Source organism: Acipenser ruthenus, chromosome 6 (assembly GCF_902713425.1).
Source record: "Acipenser ruthenus chromosome 6, fAciRut3.2 maternal haplotype, whole genome shotgun sequence".
Taxonomy (NCBI): domain Eukaryota; kingdom Metazoa; phylum Chordata; class Actinopteri; order Acipenseriformes; family Acipenseridae; genus Acipenser; species Acipenser ruthenus.
In genome coordinates this window covers 48,086,290-48,114,187 of record NC_081194.1, presented here as the reverse complement: position 1 = coordinate 48,114,187, position 27,898 = coordinate 48,086,290, and the positions used below count along the sequence as shown (strand labels likewise).

Here is a 27,898-nt window from a genome sequence, read left to right as displayed (position 1 = left end):
ACAGTAGGAGGTGGGACAAAGTCAGTGTTACATTGTTATTTTGATTTAGGTTGCTAAAATCTTTTCAGCATTGGAGGTAAAATACCAAAAATAGACAACAAAGCAAAAAAGCTAAGTATATTTCGGCTGATAAACTGTACATGCAGATGGAGGTAAATTGTTTCAAACATCTTGTAATGTGACTTTGGAGAAAATATGATCGATTGATATTTAGCTTCAGAATCACACATTAAAGGAAAGGCTACCACAGAGGCTGTAAACAGAACGTAAAACAAATAACAGCTTTCAGAAAACAAACTTGAAAGTCAGCACAGACAAAAAGTATTCCTGTCAGTTGTATCCAAGTTAAATCAGTACTACAGGTACGATCTAGCACAGCCATGTCGCTTCAAACAACCCGCTGCTTACTTTTCAAAACGCAGTTCGAATTTTAGACCCAAATAGGCATGTTTTCTTTCTTTTGACCACTTAAATTAATTCTTGGATGGGACAAACAACATGGCAATGAACGTGCTGGATATATGGCCTTTGTTAAAGAATGCCAGATGGCCTTGGGTAACCGAGTTTGGGACTGTTTCTAATCGATTTCCACATCTGTATAACTTGGCAAAGCTTTGCCTTACACTTCCAACCTATTCAGTGGAAGCAGAATGTGCAGTCTCAATGTATGTGCAAGTCTTCACAACACAGAGACACCGAGAATGTCGGCAGAAACTGCTGAGGGATGTTGCATGCTTGCCTTTAACAAATTACAACACTCAGTTTTAGTAAGGAAGCAAGTACTGTACCACCATTTTAGGCTTTTATAGTGCTCTGAAATATTAATCTACTTAGGTTTATTTAATGTTTAAACAGGTCGGCAAAATCCAAATTTTATTCCATAACTTGCCTGGAAAATATATGTAAATTCTCTGTGATTTAAGACCCCTACTGTGACAGAAATACAATGATTCTTGGTTATAAATCTCCCTCCTGGCCTGTGAGGGTGCTAAGCAGCGAGAACAGAGTTCCTTGGACGGGCTGGGCTGACAGTTCTTTCCCAGGCTTCAAGGGAAGTCGGCCAGCTAGAAAGGGGGCGGAACTCCGGTGCATTAACTCATCGAACCGGAAGGGAAACGATGTGGCTGTCACGGATTGGAGGGGCGGCTGCGCTCGTTTACCAAGGGGTCATGTGTGACAGCATAAAAGGAGACAGAGAGATACAATCTGTTCCTTCGGTTTGTATTATAGAAACCGGAAGGACCTGTGATAAAATATTGTGAGTGTTTTTGTTTGTTTGTTACTAATTATTATTCAGTGTTTGCTCCAGGGCTTACAGACTGAGGGTCAATGTGGCTCCCTCAATTTTAGGGGGACATTTTCTTCAGTATGTTTGATTCAGAACCAACCACCATTTCTTATTTTTGTTTGTTTTAAATATGCCAAGCAGAGTTTATCCTGATTACTGTATATAAAAGATACAATAACTAGTTATGTTCACACCGAACTGACTTTATTCCACGAACAGTATCACATTAATTCAAAAGAGACTCGTAACATTTGCAGAATTAATATTTTTCGTTTAAAAAAAAAAAGAAAGTCCTTTACTAATAGCAATAGTTTGTCCTTGTCTAAGTGGCAGCAGTAGGAAAAAAAGAACACCAAACAACAAACAAAATGTAAGCAATGTTCGGCGAATAAGTTAAGAATGGGGCAGGCACTCTATAATAGGGCAAGACTACCATTCCAATGCAGTTTTTTTTTTATGTCTCTGCTCCATTTATGCGCCAAAGAATCGGGGGCAAACATTGTTTGTGCATGCACTCACATTTGTGCTGTGATCAGAATACAGCCCTAACAGTTTTAGTTTATAGAAGGTAAGAGTTTATTATTATTATTATTATTATTATTATTATTATTTATTTCTTAGCATACGCCCTTATCCAGGGCGACTTACAATCGTAAGCAAAAACATTTCAAGCGTTACAATACAAGTAATACAATAAGAGCAAGAAATACAATAACTTTTGTTCAAGTAAAGTACAAGTTTGACAAACCACAATTCAATAATACAGCAGGTAATAGTGATAGTTACATCAGGATATGATTAAATAGTGATAGTTACATCAGGATGTGATTAAATACAAAGTACTACAGGTTAAAAACTTGGCAGATTAAAGTAATTCTGAAGTACAGGATTAAATGCAGTAAAATAGGGGCTGATAAGAGCAAAATAAAGCACATTTACATGAAGGGTGATAGTGTCCCAGGATACAAACAGAGGAGTTCTACAGGTGCTCTTTGAAGAGGTGAGTCTTAAGGAGGCGCCGGAATGTGGTCAAGATGTTTAAGTTTAAGATGTTTGTGTTAATAAAAGTTTTTTTTAAAACATACTTGTCATGTCTTTTCCTTGAGAAACTATATAACATAGGTAGTAAATGAAAAAATGATTTAAAATCAATGATTTAAAAAAAAAAAAAAAATCAAGTAATTTAAAATCGACTTGATTGAAATCAGCCAACCGTGATATGCTTTAACACTGTTCATCTACTGCTGCTGTAACTAAACTCTGCAGAGCACAGCCTACATTTTACTTTTTGGTCTCCCTTTTTATCGAAATATGCCCAGACAGGGCTTTGCTTATTTCAAGCTCCCAAAGGTGACATTGCTAGTCCGGTGAGCAAAAGCATGCTGGACACTGGGAGGTGAATCCAGTGAAGTAGACAACAAAAAAAAAAAAAAAAAAAACTCTGGGAGTAGATGTTATTTGCAGACACTCTCTTGTTCTTAATGTTTGACCTGCACATTTTTTTACAAAGTTTCAAAGATTAAGCAACATTAAAATATGTTTCAAAGTTTACTAACATTTAAACTCTAAACAATTAACACCCCTAGTCTGAAGCAGTGTATAATGCTAAAAAAGTGATCTGGAAAGAAAGAACACATCTTACAGATATTGTTATAACATTATATGGATGTGATACTGGCTATTTAAAACAATTAAATGAACCAAATGTATCACAAATACAAAAGAAAAGTAGATGAGGTAATGTAAAGAATTTTACTTTTTGCTTAGAGAGGTACTATCCTGAAAACAGATCTACTTCAACAAGAAAAGGGAATTTATTTTTTATCACAAACAAAGCAACCCCAGGGACATAAATGTAAGGGGAGTGGCATCTCTGATTTAATAGTTTGTAAAAATGGAAATGAGAAGATGTGGTTAGATGTAAAACAATGTGGTTGTGAAACAGTTCATTTTCACCTCTAATGGAACTTTAGACAATAATAAAACACAGCTGTGTACCAACAGTAGAGACTTACAAGTGTGGTCTGTCTAATTGAAAAGGCCAGTGGTTAAAACACTGGCAGTGAATGTACATTTTTACTAGAAAACATCATTAATGGAACTTCACTGATGACATCACAGAATACAGCTATGTACAGACAACAGCTCAAAGTTTAATGTTTCTAAAACCTGAAGCATACAAAGTACAGTAGTCTCTGCATTTAGGAACGCCTCTTAAGAAAACACCCTTGTGGTGAAACTTGTGCTGAGACGAACAAGGGATTTTCATATTTGGATATTCGCTCGTAATTTAAATATTTGTTCAGATATTTGTTCATTTTTCAAAAAAGTAATTAAAAAGCCATTATATTGCTGTGAACGCAGGCAGAGACAGCATAGCAGCAGGGGCAGGGGGCATGTCCATGGCCCCTGTGTGTGTGTGTGTGTGCGCCTTTATTTTACAGCAAGACCTTACAATATGTAACATGTTAAAATAGAAAAATATCTCAGGAGTAAAGAATAAGTTGTGTAGGACTTACTTTACCCCAGTGAACTAACTACAAAACAAAGGATGCCAAATAGCAGTTCAAGTTAAACGTTGTTTTGTTTATTCCCGAAAAACATTACATAAAGACACTGCATTTTATTTTATTTTTTTCATTCCTTGCCATTGCCGTTTCTTCACAGTAAACAGCGGCCATCGACACATTTTCATAAACTAATAACACAAAGTTTACTTGTGCCTTTTTGTAGCTGAACAAGCAAACGAAAACTGATATTTAAACTTTAAACACTTCAAAATAAAACAAAACATGGAAATAGCGTTGTAAAATGAAGGTGAAAAAAATTCACTGTTTTGCTTCTCGTTTATTACATTCAACATAACAAAGTCGCACCAAATAATATCTGGGCTTAAGTTAATTTTAAGGCAGTAGTGAGGATTTGCTACCTGCCTGGAATGTAGGTAGTAAAATGGTATTATTCGATAGTGGTGTATTCGACTTAATTATATATAAAAAATAATTAAAAAATTTAACACCTACCTACTGTTTTAAATAGACTAACCCAAACTATCACATAGTAGGCCTATATTTCAATCAAAGTATTTATTGAAACCACCTTGTGCTCAAGTAATGGAACTAATGCAATTCCTTGTCAAAATGTATTTTGTTTTATCCAGTTCTACAAGAATGCAACCATATCTGCCATCTAAGCATTTGACATGCCATCAGTACGATTAACTAGGTTATGTTTCATCAGTGCAAATTAAGTGGTACGAAATTATCCTTATGTTTTCAATTGACAGATTTCAGATACTAACAAATCATACACACCTAAACACAACGATAAAAATAAAAAAGTAACACACACACACATTTTTTTTATATATATATATTATATATATATATATATATATACACACACACACACACACACACACACACACGGCTAACTAATGTCACTGTTTAATAAAACTAACTGTATAAAATATATTATTTTGTGTTAAAGCACTCCTGTTTAGTGAAACGTGAAGTACGCAAGGTAGTGATAATCTATTATAAAAAGAAAACAGCTAAATTAATGCACCTCAAGATTGTATTTCGTCTATTATTCGTATTGATAAAATAAGGAAGACTTTACTTGGATCATGGTAATGTTATAGCTAGCTATTTGCTCCTGTTTTTTTTTCGTAGTCAGAAATTTGATAAAGTAATAATTATTATCTACCTATTATGTGTTCATTTTTAGCATGGGTTAAACCAGGGTTAACAATTTATAACAAAATATTCTCCATGACAGATTAAATTATAGACACTGAATAAACTTAATATCATGTTGGTCATTGCTTGTTATCTTATAAAACCGTAATGTTTTTAACAGTTATTTAATTTTACTTTTGGTCTATAAAATAAACTTCATACCTTTAAATTGTATCCACGTTGTTCTGTACTGTAGGTATTTGTACTCCACTGTCCAATACAATTTGCACTGTGGGCCTCGCACGTATCTATATGGGGCGGTACAAGCCTCACAATGGTTTCCCGCTTCATGAAAGATACCAAGAATGTACGTGTTATATATATATATATATATATATATTATATATATATATATACACACACACATACACAGTACTGTGCAAAAGTTTTAGGCAGGTGTGAAAAAATGCTGTAAAGTAAGAATGCTTTCAAAAATAGACATGTTAATAGTTTATATTTATCAATTAACAAAATGCAAAGTGAGTGAACAGAAGAAAAATCTACATCAAATCAATATTTGGTGTGACCACCCTTTGCCTTCAAAACAGCATCAATTCTTCTAGGTTCACTTGCACACAGTTTTTGAAGGAACTCGGCAGGTAGGTTAGCCCAAACATCTTGGAGAACTAACCACAGTTCTTCTGTGGATTTAGGCAGCCTCAGTTGCTTCTCTCTCTTTATGTAATCCCAGACAGACTCGATGATATTGAGATCAGGGCTCTGTGGGGGCCATACCATCACTTCCAGGACTCCTTGTTCTTCTTTACGCTGAAGATAGTTCTTAATGACTTTCGCTGTATGTTTGAGGTCGTTGTCATGCTGCAGAATAAATTTGGGGCCAATCAGATGCCTCCCTGATGGTATTGCATGATGGATAAGTATCTGCCTGTACTTCTCAGCATTGAGGAGACCATTAATTCTGACCAAATCCCCAACTCCATTTGCAGAAATGCAGCCCCAAACTTGCAAGGAACCTCCACCATGCTTCACTGTTGCCTGCAGACACTCATTCGTGTACCGCTCTCCAGCCCTTCGGCGAACAAACTACCTTCTGCTACAGCCAAATATTTCAAATTTTGACTCATCAGTCCAGAGCACCTGCTGCCATTTTTCTACACCCCAGTTCCTGTGTTTTCGTGCATAGTTGAGTCGCTTGGCCTTGTTTCCACGTCGGAGGTATGGCTTTTTGGCCGCAAGTCTTCCATGAAGGCCACTTCTGACCAGACTTCTCCGGACAGTAGATGGGTGTACCAGGGTCCCACTGTTTTCTGCCAATTCTGAGCTGATGGCACTGCTGGACATCTTCCGATTGCGAAGGGAAGTAAGCATGATGTGTCTTTCATCTGCTGCAGTAAGTTTCCTTGGCCGACCACTGCGTCTATGGTCCTCAACGTTGCCCGTTTCTTTGTGCTTCTTCAAAAGAGCTTGGACAGCACATCTGGAAACCCCTGTCTGCCTGGGAGAGACCTTGCTGATGCAGTATAACTACATTGTGTCTTGTTGCTGTGCTCAGTCTTGCCATGGTGTATGACTTTTGACAGTAAACTGTCTTCAGCAACCTCACCTTGTTAGCTGAGTTTGGCTGTTCCTCACCCAGTTTTATTCGTCCTACACAGCTGTTTCTGTTTCAGTTAATGATTGTGTTTCAACCTACATATTGAATTGATGATCATTAGCACCTGTTTGGTATAATTGTTTAATCATACACCTGACTATATGCCTACAAAATCCCTGACTTTGTGCAAGTGTACCTAGAAGAATTGATGCTGTTTTGAAGGCAAAGGGTGGTCACACCAAATATGGATTTGATTTAGATTTTTCTTCTGTTCACTCACTTTGCATTTAGTTAATTGATAAATATAATCTATTAACATGTCTATTTTTGAAAGCATTCTTACTTTACAGCATTTTTTCACACCTGCCTAAAATTTTTGCACAGTACTGTATATATATATATATATATATATATATATATATATATATATATATATATATATATATATATATATATATAAATAAATAAATAAATAAAGTCACATACCACACCAAGCTCTTTTTCATTTGCATTTTTTTTTTTTAACTGTTGTGCAAATTCTGGTGAGGCAGTAAATAAGCACAAGGTATTTTTGTCATTTGTAGCGAATACTAACATCTGATTTTTGTATCCAAATACATGTAAAAAAAAATATTCGTTCGAATATTCGGATATTTGTCCTAGCTCTATGTGAAACAGATTCTTCCCATTGTAAATGCTCCACCTAAAGTAACATGAACTTTGCTTAAAAGAACACCTTTTTGGCACCACTAGTGATTCGTTCACAACTGATATAGTACTGTTTTGTAACTCAGTAAATCATCATGATCAAATGGTTTATTCAATCTTTTCAAATGTGTCATCGCGAGTGTCTTGAGGCACACAGATTGGTTTATTCAGTCTTTCCAGAACCGCCGTCATATCATTGTCTTGTTTTGTATTCCGATTTCCACGAGTGCACCGCATCGCTACAAAATGGCATGTAAACAAACACAGAAATGCGCCACGGTTTCCCCGAGCTCAAAAATCCTGAATCAGATACACGCTGCCAAGCAATTTGGTGTTTCCCTTTCTGGTGAGTTGCTTCACCATTCTGTTAAATAATTTTGTGCATGTCTTTAATATTATTATTATTATTATTTATTTCTTAGCAGACGCCCTTATCCAGGGCGACTTACAAGATATCACATTATTTTTACATACAATTACCCATTTATACAGTTGGGTTTGTTTTTTTTTTTTTTACTGGAGCAATCTAGGTAAAGTACCTTGCTCAAGGGTACAGCAGCAGTGTCCCCACTGGGATTTGAACCCACGACCCTCCGGTCAAGAGTCCAGAGCCCTAACCACTACTCCACACTGCTGCCCCAATATTGCTCCTGTACAGGTACTCATAATTAATCTAGAGCTGCTGCACTTAACCTGTGTATGGGGTGCTTTGTTAATTTAGTTTGACAGTTAGTTTATTAACGTTTAGTTTGTACATTTTACTATTATAGTTTATTAACATACACTTGCCTATTGCTTTTCTCTTACTTATTCTGTTCATGTTATATGTCGATGCACGTGTGTCATGACAAGCAATAAATATGTATTTATTGATTGATTCATATTGTGGCTGGTGGTCAACTCGGTCTAAAGAACACTTCGGCAAAGAGGACGCTTTGCTTGCTAGTTCTCTTAGACGGAGACTACTGTAACATGACCTCAAGTGGTCTCTGAGAAATCAAGCTTTCACAGTATGGTGCTGGCAAACGTTTCTGCTAGTGCCTTCATTATTGTTCTAAAAGGCACTTGTCTAACACATAATAGAACATATAGCTCAACCTTATAATAAAACCTTAAACTAGGAAAAAAGAATCCTGAATAACTACTATAAAAAAGACTGGAGGACCAAGAACTAAGCTTTGCATTAATGCTACTAATCCTTGCGTAGAAACCAACATCTGGATTTAACTAAATTAAAGCATCTACGCATAGCACACCTTTGCATAGCAGATGCATTTGATCTGGTTTACTCTGCCTCTGTTTTATACTAATACAAAACAACAGCCTGAATCAAAAACCTTTTTAAAAGCTTGCCGGACACCTGTATGTGGGCAGAACTTGCTAGACTGCAGTGGCAAAAATTGCTTACACAGAAACGCTTCGTTTTCAATTTGATGAGAAGACTCCAAATGTGAAGTGGCTTTCTGTTCTAGGTGGTTTCAAATGTTATGTTCATTCCTACAAAGCTATGAAAACACGAGTTAATTTAAATAAACCTTGGATTTAAAATGCGTGGTTTTCTTCCTTGTATATGCCTTGTAGTATGAATGAAACCAAAAAGACAAGTTCCTTTCATCAAAAAAATACTTACATTTACTTTTTTCCTGTTGCTTCCAAGTCGGAATTTCCTCCAGCGGAACATACCTTTCTCCATACTCTTTACGCCTTTCTTCAAGTCCCAATGCTAATAGACGCTCTGTAAAAATACATACATAAAAAAATAAATAAATAAATAAATAAATAAATAAATAAATAAAATAAATAAATGCAATTCCTGTGGCTTTTCTAAACATTAAGCACAGTATAACAACTTCACGTAGTGCATTCCACAAAAATAACTGATTTTAAATTGTTAAATCAAAAACCATGGAATACGACAAACTGAAGAAGACTCTTTTTTCCCCTCTTGTACGGTATACGAAGTCAGGCTACCAACTGTGAAGTCAGTACCTCCTCACAGTCAAAGTAGATTTAAAATTTCCAGTGATCTTTAAAACTTTTAAATGGCTTGAATTTTACAAGACTCTATTAATTGAAATACCAAATTTAACAGAGTAGAATATCATTTTACTTTACTTCAAATTTTACTTCCATCTCCCCACCATGATGTTCATTTATCTTATAAAAAATGACAAATCTGATCAGGAAAAAGGCACAGCAGCATCCAAAAGATTTATCTGAAAACATGCAAACCTGATGTTCAGCTTTAAACATACTTGTTTTATTTAAACACAGTAATCTTCCAAGCACTGGATAAATAATTCTTAAAATACTACAGTTGACTTTATTTTAATGTATTTAAATTTAGAAGCAATAAACTCATCTGGAATTTATTGGAGTACAGTATTAAATAATGATTAAATGATTGCTTATATGTCAAAATAATTTAATGTCTTGCATAAATCAATAAATCAAATTGGAGTTTATAATTACATTAAAGTTTGCTCAGGAAAAACAGGCTATATTCTAAGGTAAAAAAAATATATATATATGCCTGGCTACTTATTTGTATGTGTAGACTGAAAAGGCTAGTCACGTCTTTGTAGGTGTTCCTTCACGTTTAATGTAGCAAATATGCCAGACTGATACTACATTCTTTTTACAGTTCAGCCCATTAACTTCATAAGTTAGCATTTATTTCTATCGTGTTACTTTATCCTTTACAATAATAATAATACAATAGGGCAGCAGTGTGGAGTAGTGGTTAGGGCTCTGGACTCCTGACAGGAGGGCCGTGGGTTCAATCCCAGGTGGGGGCCACTGCTGCTGTACCCTTGAGCAATGTACTTTACCTAGATTGCTCCAGTAAAAACCTAACTGTATAAATGGGTAATTGTATGTTTTAAAAAAAAAAAAAGTGTAAAAAGTAATGTAATTGTATGTAAAAATAATGTGATATCTTGTAACAAATTTTAAATCGCCCAGGATAAGGGTGTCTGCTAAGAAATAAAATAATAATAATAAAAATACAAGGAGCACATGAGAAAAAATCCCCTTCCACTCCAATTGAACATTAAACAAGATAAACAACTAAAATAAATAATCGTACAAATCAGCAAGTCATTCATTACAGTAAACTATTGTTCTGAAACAAGTTGGTTTGTATGGGAGGTGAAAGTAACAAAAATTAAATAATGAATGACAATTCATTAAATGTTCAATTTAAGCAACTGTCGAATATTGAATTTTAGCATCAAATAATATACTAGCATTAAATATTAAATTCATGTATGAAATGTTAAATTTTAACATCAAATAATAAATTCGACATTAAATATTAAATGCAAGTATTGAATGTCAAATACTACCATTGAATGTTAAATGCAACAGTCGAATGTTAAAAACTAGCATCAAACATTAAATATGAGCTTTATCCATTCAATGTGCCTTTTATCCGTTCGGTGTGCACTTTGTCATTCGATGTGGTTTTTATCCATTCGATGCATGCACTTGCAAACTGTCAATCAATCCCATCCGCCCCGCCCATTCCCACCCCTTCCATATCGGGGAGATCGGAGTTCCTCGTAACTATTAAACTGTTCAGCCAATGAGAGGCTTCGATTTTCAAACTGAAATACGGTAGCTGTCTTGTGCCGTTTGTATAAATTAAAAAGGGTCTTGTTGTTTTACCTGTTTTGTATGTAAAAAGCTGCATATTAATGGATGTTTGACATTTCTAGGAACCCCACTGCCTGAAATGCAGGGGATACCAAATAATACCGCCATAGACTAAGATAGTGTCAGCTGTCCAATTTGGTATCCGCTGTGTTTCTCACTGTCAATACGAATCTTGTGTGTGTACTGTATATAAAAGAAATATATTAACAAATACGGTATCTGTAACAATAACGTTATGTCTAATACATTATGCATTTTAATATCATTTCCACAACTGTTTATTCCAGACAGAACAGCACAAGCCACAGAGCAACAACATTCGTGATCGTTTACTTTCAACTTTCAGGTTTTGAAATCCAAAAAATATATAAAAAATAGGCTACTGTGAAATCAGCACAATCGTTTATAAACAGGTAGGTCGCATAGTTAATACATTAAGCATTAATTATTTAAAGATTGTTTTAGCTGCGCATGTCAAAGACGTTTTTAATGAAAACAAACTAGAACTGATTATACACATCACAAAGAAATCATGCCGTCCTGTCGAAAAAGTTAGTAAATGATTGCAAAATGCAGCCGACAACTTCTGCACGTACACATCACTGTATTTTACCTCAGACACGAGCAAAAGAAAAATTAGACGTGCCTGTGGGACAATCTCATTTTACTCATGTGCAATGCGCCAGGGGATACAGGTTTCTGAGGGGGTACTGAATTGGTTACAACACCTGTTAACTCACGATGTAACTCAGAAATAACTTCAGATAAAACTTCCACCAACGGGCCGTTCGCATAAATTCTGCTTGCCTCCGAATTAATCAAAATACTTTGAAGCCACTCTAAAATGTACAAAACTGCATTATCATTGGTATAAGTTTCTAGCATATTTCTCGCTAGAATAATTTTTTGTCGAGCAGCTTCAGCCATGTGAACCTAATAAAATAAAATAAAAACCGTTGTAAAAACAACCGCGAGGCTTAATAATGTTATTTAATATGCAAGTTTTTACACATAAAACAGGTAAAACAACAATACCCTTTTTAATTTCTACAGATGGCACAAGACAGCTACCGTATTTCGGTTTGAAAATCGAAGCCTCTCTCTATTAATCTGTTGGCTGAACAGATTAATAGGTAACAAGGAGGAACACCAATCTCTCCGATGTGGAAGGGGTGGGAATGGGCGGGGCGGATGGGATTGATTGACAGTTTGCAAGTGCATGCATCGACTGGCTAAAAACCACATCGAATGACAAAGTGCACACCGAACGGATAAAAGGCACATTGAATGGATAAAGCTCATATTTAATGTTTGATGCTAGTTTTTAACATTCGACTCTTGCATTTAACATTCGATGGTAGTATTTAACATTCAATACTTGCATTTAATATTCAATGTTGAATTTATTGTTTGATGTTAAAATTTAACATTTCATACATGAATTTAATATTTAATGCTAGTATATTTATTATTTGATGCTAAAATTGTACACACTTGACAAATTACTGTACCACAACAAAGTATGTTGTCGTAACCTACATTCACAGTGTGGGGAAACTGACCATGCAAAGTTTCCTAAATATGGGTTGGTACCAATCAGGGACCAGAAAAGCAAAAGTATGTCACCAAAATCTAGATAATGGTTATTGTTCCCAAAACTAAGCAAAATGGCAGTGTAAGAAATAGGTATCTGCCACTTTACTTTATACCCCTGCTGCTGAAAATATGAAAAGGTCACACAAAAGGTCTTCTGTCATTCAAAAATGTCAGCAAGCTCCACGGAACTGAAGTTCTTAAATATAATTTAAAACGTGAAACTTCATTTGCAGTGTTAAATGTACTATATGTAATACAGGACACTTAATGTACATGAACAATTAGGTATGTCCTCAAATTGATAATTACAGTTGTTCATCTGAAACTCTAAAAAAAAAAAAAATCAGTAAAAGACACTATAGTTCAGTTTTAAAATCTGCAGCTCAAGTGGTTCATTTTTGGAATTTCAAATGTTCAAGTTATGACTGTGAAAGCACCATTACTGACTGCCCTGAAGTTCCAAGCAGCACAATCCCATGTGTACTAAATATGCGACTATATAAATACATATACCTGCTTATTGTATATTTATGCAATTTCCAAGTTTAATTTGCTTTCATTACGCTGGCAATAACAGCCGCAATACAAGCAGTCTCTGTGCATTCATTTCTATTTGGAAATACACCGGTAATTCACACAAGTACAACTGGATTACGACTGAGAGCGGCAACTCTTGCAATTATCAATCTACAACAGGTGAACTTGAAGAATAAATGGCCTATTACAAGTGTTTTTAACTGGCGGTACGCGTAGCAGCACAACGTAATATCCACTAGAAACTGTCGCATTTGATGATTCTAAATGGTTGGGTTAAGTTTTAGGGTTAGGGTTGGGGTTGATTAAGGTTAAGGTTAAGGTTAGGGTTAGGGCGGGTTGCTGTCAGAGAGGAGCAGAGCTCAGGTGAAAGTGCTGAACAAATGCCCTAGAATCATCTGATGCACCGACGAGTTTCTAGTGGATATTCATTTCTGCTGCATACCCGTACACCTGAGGGTACTTCTAAATGTCATAGGGGGTACGCAGAACGAATCAGAAATCCACAAAAAATAAATTTAGTAAAAACAAAATTACCTTGATTTTCTATTTTTATTTTTTTTACGGTATTATATACCATCTCTAATTCACTGTGAATACATATTTCTCTTTTGTTTAGCAGCTCAAAGATAAACGCAGATGGTAAAAAAACATAGAATATATCACGCCCGTACTCTCCACCTACGCATGCGTGATTTCGATTGAGTGGATTATCACTGATAATGGGTGGGTAAAACAGGTCTGGTGATTCTGTGTAAGGAGAGCGCTGTGTTGCTCATTAACTTTGGTGTTTTCAACTTGTCGTATAATTGAATAATAATCAGTGAAGCGCAGCATTTGGTATTTTTCGGAAGTATAAATGCTCCAATAAACAAATAATAATCACAGTGCGCTGAAATTGATACATTTCTTCCTTGCAAAAGAAAAACGAAGAAAGAGTACAGAAATTGCAAAGCGACAGAAAGTTACTGAATCCTTTTGGATTTTTTTATTTTTATTTTGGCTTTAATAAAAAAAAAAAGTTTATCAATGTTAGTTTTTATAGTTTTATCTTGAGGTTAATGTTTTTGATATTGTAAATATTTTAAATGGCACACAATTATGCTGAGTTGGGAAGTAAATGGTAAAGTGATAAACATTTTCAGTGATGACTATTTTGTATTATTTATAATAACTTTACTTAACAGAAAGCGAATACGAGTGTTTCCAAAGAGATCACCCAATACTCTTAATCATGTGCATCCGCAAATACATGTAATTAAAAGTTTTAAGAATTAAGCCTACTGTTGTTTGGTATTCTGTTCTAAACCCGCAGTTTGTCAGTCCCAAACTGTTGTGACATAAATTATATATTAAATAAACGGGGGGGAAAGAAATGTGTTACTCACAATATTCTGCCTTTTATTGCAACTGTGGTACCATTCAGTCGAGTTAAAATTGTAAAGGGGTACTGCAGCTGAAAGCTCCAGACAGAAGGGTACAAGTTTCAAAAAAAGGTTGAAACCCCCTGGCCTAGTAGATGGATCCTAAACAGACAGCCTCAATATAACGAGCAGGACACCGTGTGGCTTTACACCAGCATGGACTACTACCAGTTTGTACAGATGTGCAAAAATAAATAAATCTCACAGTTCTAAAAAGAAACGATGCTTACAACGTTAACAGAACCAGTGGGCTGTACTGCAGGTTCCTACAAATGAATATAGAAACCGTACTCACACAATGCATGCACATACTTATAGAACTGCAATGCCAGTACAGTAGTTGTATCACCTTTAAATGCATATGCAGTATAAAGATAATGCAAATAGTCAATACTGTCATGTACAAAAAGAAAAACAAAAAAACACTGGGCTTACCTTTTTCCACCCTCCAGTCCTTTTTCTTTTTGCTCATGTTACCGTGATGGTTGGGCTTGGAAGTAGAGTTTTTTGTGTTTGTCAGCCCCAGACTCACTGCGAGTGTGTTAGGAAACTCAGAGAAAGTGAAACCGCTCCAGAACAAGCAACGTCTCACCTGAGAGGCTGTCAAAAATACCAGGACCCCAAACCGCCCAACCTAACTTGATAGTTGTGTAAAGCTCCGCCTTCTCCGTGCCTGATTCGGAGGCATTGACGAGGAAGTGAAATACTGATTGGGTTTTGATGCTGGCAGTCAAGCAGTGGGATACTGCGTGACAGGTTGATCGACATTGTGCTTGTTCCTCAGCAAGTCTTGAGCAAGTATGGAGCCTGCATCAGCAATTTAGTGTGGTATTACAACAACAATGCTGGCGGTAGTGTGATTGCATTGCAGGGGATAATGTAGCAGTGTTCGCATGATATGGGGTTTGTCAAACCTCACACCCCCCGGTGAAAAATTCAGCCTTTTGTTATCTTTACGATGGCTGCGTACCTCAGTTAAAATACGTCTCAATTCCAGCGGTATTTGGGGTTTGAATAGGAAATTAAGCAGATAGAACTAGTGCTGCATTCTGCGTGCTGTTATGTCATAGCGTTGATTTTATGCTGTTAAAACATATTCACTTGAGTGTCTGCTCGGCCCAACAGTTTTCACATATTGCTAAAGAAGTAGCGCTTATTTTTTTTTTTATAAGATATCGCATAACAAAAATGAATGTAGTCCACCCATACTGGCAATGGAGGCATTATACAAATGTTGTTGTGGTTGTTGTTTTTATCCAAAAACACAAAGTGTCGCGATTATGTTACAGACTGTCACAGGTCACAGTAAAATACATTAACATATTTTTTTTTAATGTATTTGTTTTACATTTCTGTCATATTGCATTGTACTTCTAGTAGTAGATACGAGTACGAATTGTATCCACTGGGCCCTATTCATCTGCATGTTTTTTTATTTTTATTTTTAAATACAATAAATAAGTAAAGCACTTCATTAAAACCCTTTCAGCTGTTTTATGGATATTCCATTTTTTTTCAAAGCACTAACTTAAAGAGTAAGTAGCGGGGTTCTGAAAAATATAGGGTTACACGTGTTAAATAACATACCTGTAATTTTCATTGTTAACATCCTGACAACTGTTTACATTTATAACTTTAAAGTCTAGCTGTTTTCTTTTCAAAGTGGCCGCTTTAGTGCATCAATAGTGTATATTACTGCCCAATTGTCAATCAGGTAACACAGCAATAACGATCCATGATGTGGTAGAACAGAAAAGCAAGAGCACTTGTTATGTTTTTTGTTTTGTTTTGTTTGTTTTTAATCGCTCTACCTGCAGTGATTCCAAACCCCAGTGCACTAGAACAAACATTCCTTAACGTTTTGTTTAGGGCCTATTGTTCCTATGTATTGGAACTTAAATAACTTAATAACATAAACTTGGCATGCTAGGGATGGTACACAGTGTATTCTTTACTTGTAATAGTTATTTATATGGGCACTTGATGACCTTCCAAGTGTATTTCCATTTCATATTTAGATATCACATGAAAGTTGTGTTGCTAAAATAACTGCTGCAGCTTACAGGAACAAGTTGAGGGCGTCATTGTGTCCGCTGTCAATTAAACATAAGTACAACGTATGTGAATGCTCAGTGCTTCCTAATTATTACTTGAACGCTATTTTTTCAAGACTTTTCCACATTCAGTAAGCGAGACCCTTCATCCTCGGACACTAACGATATCCCGTCACAGTCCACACAATCGCCTTTAATCATATCAATCTGAATGGATAGGACCGCACAGTTGCTAAGCAACCTTCTCCCACCAAGGAAACTGTGGATAGCATTGGGTCAGTTTATCGGGATTTGAGAAGGATGTGGAACTTTCTAACAACGGTTACAACAATTATATATTTATTTTAATTTGACAGCTGTTTGTAGACAACGGTGATGTCAAAACTCATTGTCATCGTAGCTTTGATGATCGCCAGCGCCGCTGTAGCAAGTATGTATCTTGTTGAGTGTAAAATAAATACATTAAGTAAAACAAGACTACTGGTATCACACCAGCTATTATGCATTTTGTTGAAACTGTGATTTGATTTGATAGAATTTCGAGACTCAAGTCCCGGCTTCTGTTGACACCTTTTCCAAATATAGGACCAGATGTTGTCCAAAGTTAAAATACAAATTATAATCAAAGCAAGGAAGACAAGTAATGACATTGTGATATTTAAAGTTAGATTCCTAGAAAAAAAACAAACTAAAAAAAACCTGATGTCACATTTCAACAATTCAAGTAGCATTGCCATATGCAGTTTTCTGACAAAGGAGCCTTGCTATCAGAATCTACCATGGAAACAATAAATCTAAGAAACTGATGCCCTGAGGTAGGGGATATTTGCATGTGTAGTTTATGAATCTACATAATAGTATTGCTAGCGCATTCTGACTCATATCTGATCAAAACTCCTCGTTGAAATAATTTTTAAGACTTGTTTTGCTTGTTTTCTTGTGATAGGCCATGCAGCTGCAAGTTTTTATTAAATGTAGTGACTACAGTTTCACGTTTACTGATTGTTTCCAAATTTACAGTTTCAGATTGGGGGAAAAATACCAATCAGACATGTATTGAACTATGTTATGTGGATAATGATGTACATGTGGAATTAATATGTTTTTTGAGATTTCATGCGGAAGTAGTATAGATACGAAACGATAACGGTTGATGTGTTGTTTGTAATTTCCAGATTTTAAAACATTTAACAACCATTTAAGACAGTAGACTACGTATCACCTTTATTTTATTTTTTTTATTTTTTTTGAGTTTCCACTTTGGAAGAAAGCCCTCGTATATGATTTTTTTTTTTTTTTTTAATGTTATTTTATTACAGTAATTGCGCCAGTTTGGGTTATTTTGGTGTACATTTTAAATATATAGGGTCCTCTATTTCAACACACCGATGAAAACAAATATAAGTTGTTGTATGCAATTCACTAGTTGTGTGCAATGCAAGACCGGGCTAGCCAAAACCTTAGGTCAATGCTTTGCACCTTGTAAGTATGCTGCACAGTACAAAATAATTCAAGTAAATCACAATACATTCATGTGGGTTGCGCTGTTTATTTTTGTTGCAATGTTAGATCGAGTTGAAAAAGTTTATTCAAAATGTTCAGCTAAATTCAAGATGTATTTTTTTAGCTAGTCAAATTAGCCAGTCTCTAAGTCAGTCATAAATCGAAATCCTTGGGTCTGTCCTGTCGTGGTAACGTATGGAAACATAGTTTGTGTTTGTAGTCACGTGACTAAACTGAACGTTAACTACAGTATTGCTTCATTTTTTGAAAAGTAATTATTTCGGTTTGATTTTTTTTGAAACCAGTGAAACTGATACTGAATGCTACTGTGTCTTGCAGGAAATCCTGTAAAGACTGGCACAATATAGGTATTACAGTAGTAGTTTCTTCTAGTAGTTCTAAAGGTCTTAAATATGTTTAATAATTATGAATTTAATACTAACCGAGTCCTAAACAACAGTTTGTTCACCACTCATTAGGATAACAACATTCTTACAAGTCACTTTTTTGTTGTTGTTGCTACTTTATTTTTCCAGACTTTATTTTCACTTAACCTGATAAAGTCCATGCCACCACATAATAAATTAACTTTCAAAGAAACATGTATTATATATCCAACACCCACAAAGACTGAGTGGGAGGATTGTCTTGTCTGACGACAATGTGTTGTAATGCAGTACATCATTTCAGTTTGAAAAATGTGAATACAAATGTTTCCTTCATTCATTTATTTATTTATTTATTTATTTATTTATTTATTGTATTGCATAAATTGTGAATATATACATAACTTTAAGCCATACAATCCAATTTAACAACTGTATAGTATTGTTGTATAAATTACACATTCCTGATTGTGAAAAATAATCAAAAGTTGCTGTGATTGTTCGTTTTTTATTTTCAGTAGCTGTGCAGTACATTATTGGTATAGTTCTAGAATGAGGTCATGTGCTACCAAAGCCAAGCATCTCTGCCACTGCAATAAGTGCTCTAGAAAACTGAGTACAGGTTCATAAGTGTCCTCTGTATAGTGCTGTGCACAGATCCATGACTTTTTGCACTGCAGCATGTTGCTAAATCTAGTGTGTCCTCTTTTTTCATAGGCTTGTTTACATGCACTTGAAAATCAACTCTACAGTCATGACTGTGTGACGTTGTCATACGAATTCATCCTGAAACAGCAAAAGGGCGTCATTTTGGCAGTGTGACTTTAAGGGCAGGGTCAATCGCTTTCTCACGATAAAAATATCTGTAAAAACCCATGTAAACGAGCAGGAATCGTGCTTGTGGCTCACAAGGTTTCAGCAGTCAAGATCCCGTTCTTCTGACTTAATCTCATGCAACACAACAAACACACACACACAGTATATTTATGGACTACTTCAACACTAGAACCACCGCGGTTATACTCATACCTGCCGACGACAGTCATTATCATGGTACATTACATCATCAATATTAAAATGAAAGACAAAGTATGGGATAAAGTTTTATTCAAGCACATCATATCAAACATCTGCACAGCCGAAACGCCGTATTTAAATGAACAATTAAATATAAAATAGTTTATTTTCTAACTTGCCACATATAAAGCACTACTTTAAAAAAATGAAAACCTATAATAAAATAAACATTTCAAAAGAAACTAGTGTGTAAACAGGTATATGCACATACAAAACTGTAAAAACAAAAGTAGTTTTTAATCTAAAACGAAAGTAACATGATTTATCCTGCGTGTGTGTCACTCGCAGCACAGAATCCAGCTTCAGCTGCTGCCGTCTGCAGCTTTGCAGTTTTCTGATCGAAATGTTTCTGCTGGAGCGCTGTGGCTAGCTTCAAGATGAAATCTCTCCTACCTTGTACAAAAAGAAGGAATTGATGGCTGCCATGTCCAGCAAAGAAAACAACTGGCTTGTATGTATATATATATATATATATATAGAGAGAGAGAGAGAGAGAGAGAGAGAGAGAGAGAGAGAGAGAGAGAGAGAGATGTACTACATATCGAAACGTTGGCCAGCTGGCTCTTTGAGCTAATATATATATATATATATATATATATATATATATATATATATATATATATATATATATATATATATATGACCATAAACATGGGTATATGTCCTTGTCCCCCTGTTTTAATCTGTGTGATGTGTGTTATGCTTCTTCTCAGGTACAGATGAAGGTCTTAAAAATAACAATGGACAGCGAGAAAAAGAGAAAAAGGTACTTTAGCAGTGTAATTATTGAGCTAGATTAATGTTCTTTCAGATCCTGGCTTTAAAATGGTAAAAAAAAAAAAAAAAAGGATTAAAAGAAGTAAGATAACACAACTCATAAGTATTCATCCGTAAAATAAATTGTACTAGGTGAGGTCAACTGAAATATGACATTTGATATTGCACTCAATAAAACTTTAGGCATGTGTTCCAAATGTCCTCTTAATTATATGATACATTTTTTAATGTATTATGATCACAGAGAAAGCATTTGTTTAGTCACATTTTATTGATTGCTGATTTTTTTCACGTAAAACATTAGAATAAGTGCTTCTTTCCTTCTTTGCCTAGAGAAATATTTTAACCCAGAATGTATTGAATTGCTTCTTCAACCACACTGCTGTGTATTAAAGATACACTACACCTGTTTTCATTGAACAGCATAATTTATTGCAAAGTGTATTATCTCATATTGGGAGGGTGTACATAGTGGAGTATTTGAAACAATCCACAGCTCTCGTGCTAAACAGTACTTGAAAAAAGTGGATAACATGAAAGTCTGTTTTTCTCGCACAGATTGTGACTGATGTCCAGATAAAAGATGTCGTTGTCTGTTATTTAAAATCACATGCAAATCAAAACTATAATAGGGTCCCCAGTGGCTCACCTAGTACAAGCTTGGTTGCACTGAGTTGCTGATCTTGGCTGCACTGGCTTTTGCGTTCCCATGGAGTTAGGGAGGAATTTGTCTGGGAATAGCTCACCTCATCTCACTTTAGCAACCCCCAACTGGTTCAGCCTTCCCAGGCTGGGCCTCGACTCAATGGTTCTGTTCTTGGGTTTGGCAGGTGAAAGGAGGCAGTTACAGTAGCTTGACAGCAGTAACAGAGGTCATCTGTTAATGTTAAGTCCTCCTGATCGGTAAGTGGGTTGCATCAGAAAGTTGGCATTCGAATTGGCATTGCAGATTGGGTAAATGTTTTTTTCTTTAAATATTACTGTGCCTAATTATTTTTACACCCAGATGTCCAATTACGCTCCCTCACCTCAGATATTCCCCCAAATAGCTCAGCAGAACTCCAATCACATCTTCATGTAGTATCTACCTGAGCTCACTGAGAACCTGGCTAGTAGGGTGTGCAGTAGAGTGATAAAGATCGACACTCCCTGCCGATTGTGCCTCCCCAACTAGATTCCACAGTGAAGACCAACAACTTTGCACAGACAGAATGCTCCTCCACACTCCATACATCCCTAAAGAAGCTAACTGACTCATAATTTTATATATTTCACAGGAAGCTGAGAATGAGAGCTTGCCTTTGAAAGTTTCTGAAGGAATTGATTTCCACTTAAGTAGAATATTACAGAGTGAACAAAAGGATAGCCACAAAGAAGGAAGTTCAAATTATATCTGTAAGTATGTTGAAGTACGAACCCCACTGATTAAAGCATATAAATCAGTTTGTTGATTAGTACAAACTAAACAACCCTAATATAGCCACTTCATTTATTCATAGACATTAGTGAACAGTTGATTCTGAGTTAAAGCACCTAATCAGCAGTCTTTATGTAATCAACTTGAAAGTTGCCTCGTGTTTCATGGGCCAATGAGGTAGCATATGTCCATTTCTGTTTTATAGCAGAGCCGCAGCAACTGAAAGAACAAAAGAAGAAAAAAGATCTATATTTTAGAGCTCTAAAAACCCTCAGAAACTCTAAAAACAAGAAAAAAAGACAGGAGTAAGTCAAAGAATATCTTTATATTGTATTACACTCATGGGACCACACATTTGACTGATTTCTTATACCACATACAGTATATACAGTACACTAAACCTTTTCATAATGCACATAAACGACACACAGTAGGTTAGTTCAGGGAGGACAAATGAAGAATAAGGATAACAGCTGTATATAAACCACTTTGACCCCTTTTCATTTGACTTCTTTGGAGATTGTCTTTCTGTCTCCATCAGAAGGGGTGGCAGGATCCTCACAGTATTTTGGCCACAGGTACATAATTCTCATAAGGCTGAGGGCATGATCTTTTTTCTCTTGACATTTAACTAACTACAGCTATGGCCAAAAGGTTTGCATCACCTGCAATTTCAGGATTGAGACATCATTTACTTATATATATATAGTAGAAAATCGAAATACCGGCGCTACAAAGATGCCTCAATCAATTCCAACACACACGAGTTGCTTCGTCCCAGGAAAAGAAAAAAAAAAAGATAAAATACTTTGTATGATGTTTCCACCACTGAAGAATGAAGACGGCAACTCTTGCTTAATGAAAAACTTATATCCCAAGGTGTCTGTCAATTATTCATATTTTATTAAGAACATATTGTTTTGACATATTGTCTTCATCAGAGCTGATGAAGACAATATGTCAAAACGCATTAGCTTCATTTAGTTTTTTATTTTTACCTTGTTCTTAATAAAATATGAATAATTGAGAGACACCTTGGGATATACGTTTTTCATTAAGCAAGAGTTGCCGTCTTCATTCTTCAGTGGTGGAAACATCATACAAAGTATTTTATCTTTTAATATATATATATATACAGTGCCTTGCATAAGTATTCACCCCCCTTGGACTTTTCCACATTTTGTAGTGTTACAACCTGGAATTAAAATGGATTTAATTAGGATTTTTTGTCACTGATCTACACAAAATAGTCCATAATGTCGAAGTGGGGAAAAAGATCTACATATTTTTCAAAATTATTTACAAATAAAAAACTGAAAAGTCTTGATTGCATAAGTATTCATCCCCTTTGCTGTGACACCCCTAAATAAGCTCTGGTGCAACCAATTGCCTTCAGAAGTCACATAATTAGTTGAATGGAGTCCACCTGTGTGCAATTAAAGTGTCACATGATCTCAGATTAAATACACCTGTTTCTGGAAGGCCCCAGAGTTTGTTAGAGAGCATATCTAAACAAACAGCATCATGAAGACCAAGGAGCTATCAAAACAAGTCCGGGATAAAGTTCTGGAGAAGCACCAATCAGGGTTGGGTTATAAAAAAATATCCCAAACTTTGAACATCCACTGGAGCACCATTAAATCCATTATTAAAAAATGGAAAGAATATGGCACAACCGCGACTCTGCCTAGAGAAGGCGGTCCACCAAAACTTAGTGACCAGGTAAGGGGGGCATTAGTCAGAGAAGCAACCAAGAGGCCAACGGTAACACTGAAGGAGATCCACAGCTGAGATGGGAGAAACCGTCCAAACCTGGACGCTCCACAAAGCTGGGCTTTATGGAAGAGTGGCGAGAAGAAAGCCATTGCTGAAAAAAACCCATATCAAATCCCGTTTGGATTTTGCCAAAAGGCATGTGGGAGACACAGCAAACGTGGAAAAAGGTTCTCTGGTCTGATGAGACCAAAATTGAACTTTTTGGCCTTAGCGCAAAATGCTATGTGTGGCGCAAAGCCAACACTGCTCATCACCCTGAGAACACCATCCCCACGTTGAAGCATGGTGGTGGCAGGGAAACTGGTCAGGATTGAGGGCAAGATGGATGGAGCCAAATACAGGGAAATTCTAGAGGAAAACCTGTTTCAGTCTGCAAGAGACCTGGGACTGGGGCGGAGGTTCACCTTCCAGCAGGACAATGACCCTAAACACACAGCCAAAGCTACACTGGAGTTGTTTAAAAACAAGAACATGAATGTCTTGGAATGGCCCAGTCAAAGCCCAGACCTCAATCCGATTGAGAATCTGTGGCAAGACTTGAAAATTGCTGTTCACCAACGGTCCCCATCCAACTTGACAGAGCTTGAGCAATTATGCCAAGAAGAATGGGCAAAAATTGCAGGATCCAGATGTGCAAAGCTGGTAGAGACTTACCCAAAAAGACTCACAGCTGTAATTGCTGCCAAAGGTGCTTCTACCAAGTATTGACTCGGGGTGAATACTTATGCAACCAATAAATGTCTTTTTTTTTTGTTTAATTAACTTTTGCGTCACAATAAAAAATATTTTGCACCTTCAAAGTGTTAAGTATGTTGTGTAAATCAAATGGTAAAAATCCCAATTAAATCCATTTTAATTCCAGGTTGTAACACTACAAAATGTGGAAAAGTCCAAGGGGGGTGAATACTTATGCAAGGTACTGTATATATATATATATATATATATATATATATATATATATATATATATATATATATATATATACACACACACACACTGCTGTGCAAAAGTCTTTGACATGTTGCATTTTTCTACTCTGATGCATTATGAGCATCAACAATTTACTCAAAGCCTCCACTAGTGTTTTCTACTATTATAACAGCCTTGACTTGCATAAAAAAGGAAAAACATTGGGTGAAATAACTCGCATCAAGGTGTGGTATACGAAGCATAATCAACAAGTACAGAGAAACATCATCTGTAATTGACAAACCCAGGACTCGAAGACCCAAAAAGCTGTTTAACAAAGATGAGCAATACTTGAAGATAATATGGCAGAAGGCACAGGTGTCGTTGTCCATCAGATCAACAGTATGAAGGTCTCTTGAAATCAGGACTTGAAGGATGTGTTGCAGTAAGAATACCTCTGTTAAGAAAGGGGGACAAGACTAAAAGGCTAAAATATGCACAAGAACACAAAAATTGGACAATGGAACAATGGTCAAAGGTGCTTTGGACTGTTGATAGATGGACAATGATGCATCAGAGTAGAAAAATGCAACATGTCTAAGACTTTTGCACAGCAGTGTGTGTGTGTGTGTGTGTGTGTATATATATATATATATATATATATTTGAACATAATTTAGATATTTTATTTAACATGTAATCAAAGAAACTACAAAATGATATTGCAAAAGTCTACCGGAAGCCATAAGAGTAGTACAATATTTCATGTTAGATTTCGAAATGTCACATTTTTCAATTTGTGTCAAGGGGCGTTCACACCGGACGTGGTATAAAAGAAAAGATTGAGAGAGCAGGGTGGTGGATTCAATTACATTTCCCTGCTGCTACATCAGTATTGCAGTATTCTAGATTATGTCAATTGGCATCGCAGATATTCTGGTGTAGCAGGCACAATTTTGCCCATGCGTTCAGCTTTGAAGACAACTGTGTTATGCAATGCTTTCTTTTATAATTAGGTTTAGCTCATTAGAGAGGTGGTTCTCTGTAACAAGTTCCATATATAGACACATGTTTGCAAAATTACATAATGTCCATGCAATGCTAGGATCTTTTTTTTTTTTTTTTGTCTATACCAGTATAGCTTCCTAAGGAGAAAAAAAGTAAATAAATATAATTTTAAATAGGTCTTATAATAGAATGTAGTTAAACTGCATTCAGAAGATTAAAGCCAATATGCTAGTCTTGGTATTTTTTGTACTGCACTTTAGTTTACCTGCTGTTGGGTATAACTGTAAACTTTTTATTCTGTTACAGCACTGTAACGTGTTCTTTGATTTAAAACAAAATGTTGATTTTGTGTTTTAAATCAGGGCTTATCTACTGCTAGTCCAAGCAGCTGATTTGGGAAGTGCCAAGGCAGTGCAGCGAATAGCCTATGCATTACTGTTTGGTGACCACTTTCCACAGAATATAGGAACAGCTAAGACGCTCTTTGAATCCCTGGCCAAGGAAGGATTTCCAAGATCTCAAACTGTAAGCAGACTATTATTCTTCTTACAAATGGTCAGAAACTTTAAAGGCCCATAAATAGTGTACACATTTTTTCTTATTAGTACAGTACATGCTAAACTTATTAAAACAATACGCTGGTTTCTCCTGGATGAATATGCCAAAGTGTGGGATGATAGAAGAAGAAAATCACATAAGCATCTATTCAAAGGAAAATGGTTAGTCTTGGTCATGTGGATGATGGTGTAGGGAACGTGAGACACTATAATTCTCTTTGATTCTATACTAGCAAGTCATCAGACCATGAATCATTTTGCCCTCTATTCACTACATTAAAAAATGGCCAACTGTACTTTCAGATACTAAGCTAGGCCAATCACCTAGCATTCCCTGACCCATGAACCAAGTAACTTGACCTTTTACCATTGTAATCTCATGTCCCGTGGAGTGGAGTCAGACAGCACATTCCCTGCAGTTAAGCTCTCCCTGTCTTGCAGGTGCCCTGGTCTACAGAAGGTGATGCAAGGCACAGTGCACTCATATTTTCTCTTTTGAGATCCAGTCATCCTGGGGTTACCCGGCTACAGCTCCTGCTGTTTCCCAGTCTATGGACACCCTATATAGGGTGCATGCGGAGGAGCTGGGCCTGGCCCAGTTTCCGCCAGTGGAGGCTTCTATTGCTGCATTGGTACAGGCACCTAATTTAGCACTCCTGTCCAAGGACGCTACCTGCCCCAACAAGCAGTGTCGGGTCTCAGAGGTGATCCTATTCAACTAGTGCATTCGCCGTGGAAGCTATAATAAGTTCCGCCGCTTGGCACAGAGACAGAAACCGCAGGCCAAGCCACAAGATGAGCAGCGGCCCTAGGGGTTTGCTGGCACAGGCCCTGGGCCCCTTCTCGGGGAGCCATCTGGAGTATTGATGTCAGTGCACCATGGACATCAGGGTGCTTTCTACTATTCAAACCAGCTACTCTCTGCAGTTCAAGCACGGTCCCCCTCCCTTTCGGGGCGTGACTCCAACATGAGTCACAGACCCTCAAGACACTGCAGTGGTATCTCAGGAGGTAGCAGCTCTGCTGCAAAAGCAGGCTATTCGTATGGTACACCACCTCCAGTCAAAGGAAGGGTTTTACTCCAGGTAGTTCCTTGTGCCCAAGCAGGATGGTGGCCTCAGACCGATCCTCAACCTCACACAGGGCAACCTGTATCTGAGGAGATTAAAAATGTTGACGATGCAACAGCTGTTTCAGTCAACCCCCATCCCCATAAAAACCAGTGCACAGGACGTACCTGTGGTTCACCTTTTAGGGAACAGCGTACGAGTTCCGGGTCTTGCCATTTGGCCTCTCTCTAGCTCCAGGTGCTCTTAGTAGCCCCTTATTGGCACAGGTTTTCAGCCCTGATGCAGTTCCTGATCGGCCAGCTGTGGAGACAGCTCAAGCATCGCAGCCAGCTTAGTTAGGTGCGGGGGACCTTATGGCATCCCAACCTATCGAGCCTGCAGTGCTGGGTCTGGCCCCTGAATGGCTGCATTTGAACCATCTGGGTCTGTCCAATAGGTTTATTGACACCCTGCAAAATACCTTTACTAGGTTCTACAGACTAAATGTTGTGGACTAAATGTCTCTGGCTTTGGAACTAGAGTGTTAAGGGCAGCTTCCTAGCCAACACAGGTATAGAGGTGAGTTTCTCGTTACCATTGTCCCAAATGGTAACAAATAGCAGCCTTGGCTTAGCCTTGTAGCATTCCGGTTTTACAGCAATCTTGTCCTTGCGATGGCTTGGGTATACTGACCCATTCGATAATGGTTACATTTTGTATTTGAAAGGGAACGTTAGGTATAACCCTTTATACCCTTGAGGGCGGGCATGACTGTGTCACAGAGGCTCGACTGTGCAGCTTTGTTATATCTTACTGAGGTTTCGGGCCTTAAAGAGGTTAGTACCCATGGTTACATTTTGAAAGGGAAACGATCTATTTAAAAT

The 27,898-nt window shown here is 36.7% G+C and overlaps 2 protein-coding genes across 5 annotated transcripts in view; one reads left to right on the top strand and one right to left on the bottom strand.

Annotated features, from left to right (window-relative positions):
• The window catches only part of LOC117410630 (ADP-ribose glycohydrolase MACROD2-like), a 759,575-nt gene extending 744,420 nt beyond the window's left edge, over positions 1–15,155 (bottom strand). For 2 of the 4 annotated variants that reach the window (XM_034017312.3, XM_034017315.3), the window contains exons 1-2: positions 14,938–15,154; positions 8,922–9,026 (exon numbers count right to left, since the gene is read on the bottom strand). In XM_034017312.3, coding sequence (XP_033873203.2) covers positions 8,922–9,026; positions 14,938–14,974 — 142 coding nt within the window. In that variant the 5' untranslated portion in view covers positions 14,975–15,154. Of the gene's footprint in view, positions 1–8,921; positions 9,027–14,937 lie in introns of all 4 variants that reach the window. The other 2 variants (XM_034017313.3, XM_034017314.3) reach the window with 2 other exon arrangements.
• A 1,776-nt stretch (positions 15,156–16,931) lies between these two features.
• Positions 16,932–27,898, top strand: part of LOC117411224 (protein sel-1 homolog 2-like) — a 37,543-nt gene continuing 26,576 nt past the window's right edge. The window contains exons 1-4 of the mRNA XM_034018510.3: positions 16,932–16,986; positions 20,236–20,288; positions 21,577–21,694; positions 25,788–25,933. Of these exons, the coding sequence (XP_033874401.3) occupies positions 16,932–16,986; positions 20,236–20,288; positions 21,577–21,694; positions 25,788–25,933 (372 nt within the window). The remainder of the gene's footprint in view (positions 16,987–20,235; positions 20,289–21,576; positions 21,695–25,787; positions 25,934–27,898) is intronic.